This window comes from Zeus faber (assembly GCF_960531495.2).
Source record: "Zeus faber genome assembly, chromosome: 7".
NCBI classification, from domain to species: Eukaryota; Metazoa; Chordata; class Actinopteri; order Zeiformes; family Zeidae; genus Zeus; species Zeus faber.
In genome coordinates, this window is record NC_137203.1 from 25,646,334 (window position 1) to 25,655,565 (window position 9,232).

At 43.4% G+C, this 9,232-nt stretch overlaps 1 protein-coding gene across 1 annotated transcript; it reads right to left on the reverse strand.

Annotated features, from left to right (window-relative positions):
- Window positions 1-495: 495 nt before the first annotated feature.
- On the reverse strand, window positions 496-6,841 carry LOC307232732 (serine/threonine-protein phosphatase PP1-gamma catalytic subunit A). The gene is made up of 7 exons (XM_080003869.1): window positions 6,503-6,841; window positions 5,530-5,661; window positions 4,907-5,137; window positions 3,948-4,052; window positions 3,533-3,756; window positions 2,828-2,962; window positions 496-1,153 (listed from the first exon to the last, which is right to left on the reverse strand). Exons 1-7 carry the CDS (start codon window positions 6,555-6,557, stop codon window positions 1,064-1,066), a joined length of 972 nt encoding a protein of 323 aa, XP_079859995.1. The 5' UTR covers window positions 6,558-6,841; the 3' UTR covers window positions 496-1,063.
- Between the last annotated feature and the right edge of the window lie 2,391 nt (window positions 6,842-9,232).

The window sequence follows — 9,232 nt, forward strand, 5'->3', positions numbered from 1 at the left end:
TGTAATACACATATGCAAACATATGTATTCACTATTTCCTGTCTTTTAAATTTGAAATTGTTGGTGCAACGGTTTATCGTATCATTGTTTGCCATTTTTTGTACCGGGAGATTTTCTTTGTTTTCCTATTTTTATTACTACTACATTGTGATCGCCCAGTTGTTCTGATGTGTGCAATCCAGTCTAAAATGTACAGCGAAAAGACTAAACTGCGGTGGGGGTCAGCTATACAATTCTAAAGAAATCTAAAAGATCCATGTTCTTACTGCCTTCAGTATTTTTGAACTATTTCAGTTTACGCCTGAGAAGTTCCTCTCTGCATAACGACACTTTTGCACTGGTCTTCGCTACCCCCTTGTGGATGCTACGTACAAACACCCTTTATTCCCACACTAATGGGAGGCATCAGAGCAAAGCGCTACAGGCGTTTGCATTAGATCATCCAGGAAAATAAGTTACTTTACTATAGCAATAAATGAAAATCCAAAGCAAGTATCCCCCTAAAATATGCTTAGGTTTATTAGAAAGATTTAGACATTACAAGAATGGTCTCTTTACTTTAGCACAAGACTTGTTATTAAAAATGTGATGATGCAGAGTGCAGAGACATTGTCCTATGATAAATAAAGTTGTACAGAAATAAACAGTTGTGACATTTCCCACAATTGTTTCAGAGCCATTAATATCTATTATTGACAGTGAGAAAGGGTGATGGCTGAAATGGATGCAACATGAAGGAAAGTGGAAATAAAACAATTGTGCACAGCTTCAAACAAGGCATTCCTGTGCATTATTAGCCATATTGTTACATTTCTCCTGATTGAACAGTCATATGTGGCAAGGACTATTTGCAAAATGGAGTGCAAAAACACCTGAGGTTTTCATGGTGACGTATCAATTTACCCTTGTGGACAAAACCGAAACATTTTGCTTTCATCGGGTAGGAGTGGATATTGTTTCAGTATTGGCAGCATGAGGCATAATCGACCCTTCAAATGCGAAAAAAGATGAAAGCAGAAAGGGGAGTAGGACCCCCAGAAACGCCCCCTCAGCGGTCGATCCCTCATTTCTTTGCTTGCTTGGTGACCATGTTGCGAGGGGGAGTCACGGGACGGCTGCCGTTGGGCTTCTTCTTCTCAGCTGGTTTTAAAATCTGTGAGTGAAATAAACAGCGATGGGATAGGGTGAGTGGACAGCTGCAAACAGCGCTGCACAGAGTCTCCGAACGTGCTCCGATACGACCAATGACCTCACCGTAGTGACCAAGTCAGTTCTACAGTGTGTTAGCTGGGAAAAGAAAACAACCATTACTCATGATAATGCCAGATAGCTTTGGACCGGAGTTGAGCTAAAAATGGTTCCTAAGATGTTCTCGGTAAAGGTAAATAAATGATATCGGAAAGTTTCTCCTTGATTGGCATGGATTCCACAAAATATTGGAAACATTCTGCAGATTTGACAGCTGCACATTCATGCTGTGAATCTCCCGTTCTATCACATCCCAAAGGTGTTCTATTGGATTAAGATACAGTGACTGGGAAGGCCAGTGAAGAACAATGGATTCATTGTCATGTTCATGAAACCACTTTGAGACGACTTTTGCTTTGTGACGTGGTGCATTATCATGCTGGAAGTAGCTATTAAAAGATTGATTAGAAGATGGGAAATTGTGGCCATGAAGGGATGCACATGGTAAGCAACAATACTCAGATGGGCTGTGGCATTCAAGTGATGATTGATTGGTATTAACAACGAACGAACAAAGTGTGCCGAGCTAAGATTCCCCACACCATTACGCCGCCGCCGCCACCACCACCGGCCTGTTGACACAAGGCAGGTTGGATCCATGGATTCATGCTGTTGGCGCCAAATTCTGACCCTACCACCCTACTGCTGAGGCACCATGTGTGCCTCAGCAGAAATCGAGATTCATCAGACCAGGCTATGTTTTTCCAGTCTTCAACCGTCCAGTTTTGGTGAGCATGTGCCAACTGCCGCCTCAGCTTTCTGTTCTTGGCTGACAGAAGTGGAACCCGATGTAGTCTTCTGCTGTTGTAGCCCATCCGCCGGTTGGGCTACAACCGGCGACGGCGGATTGCACCATTCTGAGTAAACCCGAGAGACTGTTGTGCGCGAAAATCTCAGGAGATCAGCAGTTAAAGAAATACACAAACCAGCCCATCTGGCACCAAAAATTTTTTTGCATTTTGATGGTCGATGTGAATATGAAGCTGTTGACCCGTGTCTATATGATTTTAAGCATTGCACTACCGCCACACAATTGGCTGATTAGATAAATTATATGAATAAGTTCTGCACGCTGATGCGGCAGAAAAACACTGCAGGCTACAGAAGTTCATGTTCCTAAAATTTGCGTCATCACTGATCAGATGTTGAAATTTGGTCACATTGCACTGTGGGAAAGGGGTTTACATACAAAACAAAAACAAACATTGAGATCACAGATTGGGACGCCACATACATGAGCATCATTTACAAAACGTGTGGTGCTGAATAAGCAAACAAGCTGATTCACCAGTGTCTGGTAAGAAAGGCCAGGGCCGTTTACAACCGGAGACGTATATTATTTTTAAAAAATATCCATCAAATTAACCTGACTGAACGAATAAAGAATCACACACACACACACACACACACACACACACACACACACACAGCAAGTTTCTCACTGTGGTGTTTACTTTACACAACTTCAACACAAGGCAGCGAGCGTCTGTTTAACTACGAAGTTGACGGGTGTTGGCTAAAACTATCCAAATATACAAGTTAATGGTGAAATACTGCGATACGTCATAGAGACTCTCACCTGAAATGAGCACATGAGCGTCTCGTCTACGCTCATCATAGCACCGGCGTTGTCAAACTCCCCGCAATAGTTTGGTGCAGAGAACAAAGTCACAAGCTGCCTCTTGGCAAAAAATTCATAGCCATCTTCAACAACCTATGGAGGGGGGGAGAAGGCAGAGACATGAACATTTAACTCTGTAAACCAGATGAAAGGTTCTATATCAAAGTTGTATATTCAAGAGGTTTATTTGTCACATACATAAATACGTTCATACATATATGCAGTGAAATGTGTTTGCAACGTACCCAGAAATTATGCACAATGTTTTTTTTTTTTTAGTACATGACCTTTAACCTGGTATTTCTGGTATATCTAAAAAAAGATTTACCTCGAAAAATAGTGTCATTAAGAAATCAGCATCAAAGTCATGTATCAGTGTCAGCAGTGGTATTGAAAGCATTTTAAACGATATCAAGCCTGAGACTACACCTCAAATCTGTTTACACCGTGTGATACAAAACGGTGTATGAGGGCTTCATCCAGACGGGAATAAAATGTTCTCAAACAAATGTGCCTCGTACACTGATGTGTTGCCTTTTGATAGTTTGTTTTGTCTCTGCCCGTCAGTGTGTGCAGGGAACACGTCCCCGTGGTATCGTCACAGCGCAAAGTCCCACTGCCGCCACACGCCCGGACGCAAGCTGGATGGACCTTGGATTTTACCTGATGGGCGCGACAGATCAGGTCCAGGTCGTGTTTGTGCAGGAACTTGGCCACCACCTCTGAGCCGAAGGTGAAGGACACGCCCCGGTCGTTCTCCCCCCAGCCCAGGACGTCCTTGTCGGGGTCGGACCAGAGCAGGTCGCAGAGCAGGCCCTGGTCGGGCACGTCGGTGGGGCGCATCACGCGGCGAATCTGCTCCATGGACTGCAGGTCGGGTGACAGCCCTAAAACGAATGACGCAGGAGAGTGGGTTAACACGCCCGAGGTGCGGGGACGGCGTTGCTCAATGGCAAACAAGAGCGGCAGCTGACGTCAAAGAGCGCGGGGCGGGGACGACGACTTTGAAGTTTCAAATAATCAATGCCTGTGTATCATAATCATTTGTTCTACTCTGAAAGGCAGAAAGTGAACTCACCTCCGTGGCAGCAGAAGATTTTCTCGTCGACAATGGCTGCGATGGGGAGGCAGTTAAAACAATCTGTGAAGGTCTTCCAAAGCTTGATGTTGTACCTTCTTTTACCTGCAACATAGAAGCACGGAAGGAAAACATCAACCCCACGTGGCAGAAGTGAAATCAGGACATTTTAATTGGGCCGGGCAATCGGGAAGGTTTCTTAATCACAATTATCCTCAGGAATGTCACACAATGTTATACACTCAGTGTGCACTTTATTAGGCCATGAATTTTACTTTGTTGCCTATAATGTTCAGGGTTTTTTAGAAGAGATTTAAATTCAATGATATGTTTTAGAATCTAGGTCATAGCTGGTTGTGATGGTGTACTGAGCTGCATTATATCCAGTTTCTAATATTCTGTCCCCCTCATGTATGTCAAAAGCGAGGACAAAACATTTAACTACAACCCCAGTCAAACATTCAATTGAATTTACACATTTCCGACTGGGTCAACAAAAACTGAACATTATAAACTTCCTAAAAGTACAATTCATGGCAGTGCTGGTGTATTGGATTACACTGGATTCTGCTGGTGTACCTAATAAAGTCGACACTGAGTGTATATCACAGTATCTTCTCATGAAGAGAAAATTCCATAATTAAAAACCACGCTGAGTTTTGAACAATCAAATCAAGCCAAGGAATTGACAAATAAAATGCTCTCTAATTTTTTCAGACCTCATGTGGTGAGTACATTCAGGCCATGTTTTTCATTATGCTCACAATACAAGATAATATCAAATGACCAGCCATCCTTACATTGTGGGGTAAATAACCCCCAAAAAAGACAGAAAAAGATGCACTATTTTCAAATGATCTATAACATCAGAACACAAACCCATTCACCAACACAGACACCTATTGTGAATTCAACTTAAAAGATAAGGCACGGTCACATTTTATGAAAACCACACTCACACTCATCATAGAAGCCGTATATTCTGTTGATGGAGGCGCACTCATGGTTCCCCCTCAAAAGGAAGAAGTTCTCGGGGTATTTGATTTTGTAGGCCAGCAGCAGGCAGATGGTTTCCAGAGACTGCTTCCCTCTGTCCACGTAGTCACCCAGAAATAGGTAGTTGCTCTCCGGGGGGAAGCCGCCGTACTCGAAAAGCCTCAGCAAGTCGTAGTACTGCCCATGGATGTCACCTGCAGAACCCGTGGGGAAACGAATCCTTCAAGACCCATAGAACTCTTATTTTGACGACGTAAGTAGTGACTTTGTAAAATGTCCGCCCTATGCAGGGAATGTTTAAACATTCCAAAAAATATTTCTGCATCCCCAAGGGATCATTCATCGTTCATTGGGGTACGGGGTGAAATTCAACTCAACGAAGAGCTTCAAAAAGGCCAAATAAATTACGATCAATAGATCACGGGTTAAAAAACTAAAAATGGAAATCCTAAAGACCTCTGAGAATTTAGGTCAGTGCACGGGCACACAGGGAACCGGAGGAAAACAGGAATGCAGCAACAAATCAAAACCCCTTTTAAAAGAAATACATCTGAAGCTTAGGTGGATTTTCCCGGTCCCCGCTCACCGCAGATCTTGAGGGGGGCCTCCAGCTCCAGCAGGATGGGCTGACTGAGGAAGATCTCCCTCGATTTCAGACACAATCCACGAATTTCGTTCTCCTGCAGCTGCACATTCTTCCCGGGCTTCGCTCCTCTCACTGCGGCGAAGCATTAAGTTAGTGGAATGTATGTGGAATTTTCAATTTTTTTCTGTTTGTTCATGCTGCCGGTCGCAGACTTGTTGTCTCTGGAATGCGACTGTAAGAAGGTTTCTCTTTGAAAAGTGTTACAGCCTTGGTTCAAATCTTGGGAAATGGCAGTTACATCAGAACAAACAGGCAGCAACAGATGAAGCAACGAAAAAGCAGTAAATACATTGAACAAGAACTAAACTGACCAAATACATGTTAGAATTTTGTTACTGCCTGTGCATGCACATTTAAACAGTATTACAGCCGTGGTTCAATTAAAAAGACATTAGTGACCAAGTGACCAACGTTTTTTCCACACGTGACTGTGTTTCAAGTAAGCTTTAGATCGCAAAAAAAAGTGTAAATTAAATGTTTAAGTGTAAATAACGTGTGTAACGTAAACAATGGAAATGCATAATTACAATTAATTCTTAACATTGTAATAACGGTATCAACTATAATTTAAATAAAAATGTTGATAATAAAATGTGACCAACGTCACATTTTGTTGATCCCCAAGGGGCTTTAGCTATGTGTTGGAAGGTGTGTGTGATAGGTGTAACCTTTAGCTAAATAAACAACAAACAAATAAAACCAACAAATCCAACACTAGTAACGTCCAAGTTGATGGTCACCCGGTTAACACACTTCAGCTACACCCGCTAGTTAGCCTGGGTTGTCGGCGAACGCAAAGTTAGCGGCGCGGACCACAGCGCTAGCGCTAAACAGCGGTTACTGGCGTTCGGCGCAAACTACCGAGCGTTTCAGACGGAGTTGAGGTTCTTTGAAGCGGGCAGTCCTCCCTTACCTTCCAAGAGGCGCTGGATGATACTGTCTATATTGAGTTTGTCAACGTCGGCCATGGCGCCTCCGGCGTCTAAATAAAATGGACTCGCGGAGAATCTGGGTCTGGGGCGGACGCGCTAGTGTTAGCCGGCCAGCTAGCCTAGCATCAACGACGGGACGTCAAACACGGTCCGTTGACCCGACCCCGCGTTTTTTTTCCCCCACTCGATCGCAATTCCACCGATGTATTAACCGACAAAAAAAACATGTAGATGTGTAGGTCAGCGTCTGGGACTGACAACACCCGCCCGCCGTGGTAGCCAGCAGCGTCGTCCTCGCTGCTCTTTCTTTTTCTTTTTCTTTTTTTTTTTTTGTGCCGCACCTTGGAAACAGCTGCGGTCTCCTCAGATGAATTGCTGCTGCCACCTGCTGGACCGGAAACCACACTGCAGGGCCGGGGGGGGGGGGGGGGGGGGGGGACATGTGACGTCACAGTGGGAGAAACCCACTGAGTGGGGAAAGAAATAGGTCAGTAATAAAAATAGTGAAATAATCTCAATCAGAAAAAAATATACAGAATAGGATATATAATCCTTAATATATATACATATATATATATGAGCAATACGTGTGTATGTATTGTAGTGGAAAAAACCGCATCCACTTACTTCATTCATATAGCATATGGGCAGGATAACGAATGTTCTTTCTTATTTAATGGTAGAATATAATGAACATATTTCTTTTCAATGTACTAGTCAATTTCTCCCATCGTATGTACAGATATTGTAGGGTATGTACAATGTCTCATGGGAGACCGGGGTGGGGGGGGCAGATGCTACATTTTTAGAGGTTATCGGGGTTATCTTGTTTATTTATTAAGTGCATATGTGCAATTGGGTGTACTGTATGCAAATATTCAGAGGGGATATTACGTGAATATGCACAGGTTAAAAATTGAATAGAACTGGTTCATTAGTGTCTACTTGAATTAAGTGACTGTGTATTATTGTCCGTGAGTGACACGTGGGTTCCTCGCCATTTATTTACATCGGATTCGCCCAGTCGAAATACCTGCCAAAGTGTCATTGCCTATTTGCAGCATTGTCTTGCTTCCCAGTTTGTATTCGTAAGGAGTAAACACATCGGGATCATGGCAGATCACAAGAGGATGAGCTTCACTAGCAGCAGGATTACAGGCTGAAGAGGCTTTAAGATCTACTCATGAGTCAACACCCAAGGAGGGCCAGCCAGAGCACAGTTGGATCACTTGGACGCCCTTGAACAATGGCAGTAATCATTCAAATCAAACTTAAAATGTTAAATTTTTTCCCCAAATATATATCCCTAAATGGTGGTTGTCAGCAGATGAGGTTGTGGACAAGGAAAAACACAACAGTTCCTCTCATCGCATTCACTTCATAATGTCAGTGTGTCAGTCAAACACACACACACACACACACACACACACACACACACGCGCGCACACACACACACACACACACACACACACACACACACACACACACACACACACACACACCTGTATGTCCTGGAGAGATGATGCAGTCCCACAGCACATAACACACAGCGCCACACACAGTTTGATCCATGTCTCTGCTCATTTCTGTCCATGATGCTTTTCTGTTTGCATAATGTCATAAGGAAATAAATGTGATTGTTACACTGTGTAACCATTGCTCTCATTTGTTCATTATCAAACATTTATACGTACACTGGGACACACAGATGCCGTGATAAATATGTAAAACCCCCTATCCGTTTGTGATTGAGATATTTACTACTTTTATTTATTTACTCTGTGATAATAAACCCAATGCTGCTGCTGCGTAAGGTGTGGTCCTTCCCTCTGGCACTCAGAACCGCTGTATCAGAGGGATTTGGGCGACGGGGGGGCCGGGTGGTGACAGGCTTCAGCCCCGTCCGTTTGACTGGAAATCCCACGGAGGCGAGGATTATGTTGAGCTATTTACACAACTGCCACAGAGCCGTCGTGAGGAGCGGTTGCCGGGGGATGCGGGCATGATGACACCGTACAACTCAGAGGCTCCGGGCCCCCGTGACAGCCGCTGTCTGCGGATTTAAAGCTGCGCCTGCAGTTGGACACCACCGGGTTGGGAGCGGAAGTGGAAGGTCATTGTGTCTCCTGCAGCTCAGTTTTTTCAGGTTTTTGTTTTTTGTGTTTGTTTTTTGGAGGAAGATTTGTTGGCTGTGATTCAGGTTTTAAGAGGATTCCCATCATCGCGGGCGGTGCAAGAAAAGTTTACAGTCTCCGTTTTACAGTTTTACAGTTTTGCAGTTTTACGGTTTTACAGTTACAGGCTGACTGAGTGCACTGTGTAGGCCTAATGCATGATTTTATTATCCAGGGTTCTTACCAGGTCCTTGAGGTGCTTGAAGTGCTTGAATTTGAGTACTGGAATATACCTTGAAATAGCCCCTTTTGTGTTGAAGTGCTTGAAAGGTCATTGAAAAACCCCCACTATCATTGAAAATCGGTGATATTTCCCCTGGTTTCGTTCCATAGATTATGTCAGTGAAATGTACTTGAATCAGGCATGGTTTGAGATAGACACTTAGACAATAGTCAATAGTAGATGAGAATGAGAATAATAAAAGAGAGACTAAAATTATATTGTCAATAATAAAGATCACATTTGAAAAGTAATATATTTATTTTGCGTGAAGCCCTTGAAAAAAGAAAACGCTTAAAAAAGTACTTCCTTCTGTA

Coding starts and splice junctions, on each gene's coding strand:
- LOC307232732 (XM_080003869.1), bottom strand. CDS start 6,557: ATGGCCGACGTTGACAAACTCAATATAGACAGTATCATCCAGCGCCTC. Junction 5,138..5,529: donor GGCCCCCCTCAAGATCTGCG/GTGAGCGGGGAC, acceptor CGGGTTCTGCAG/GTGACATCCATGGGCAGTAC. Junction 4,053..4,906: donor ATACGGCTTCTATGATGAGT/GTGAGTGTGGTT, acceptor TCTATGTTGCAG/GTAAAAGAAGGTACAACATC.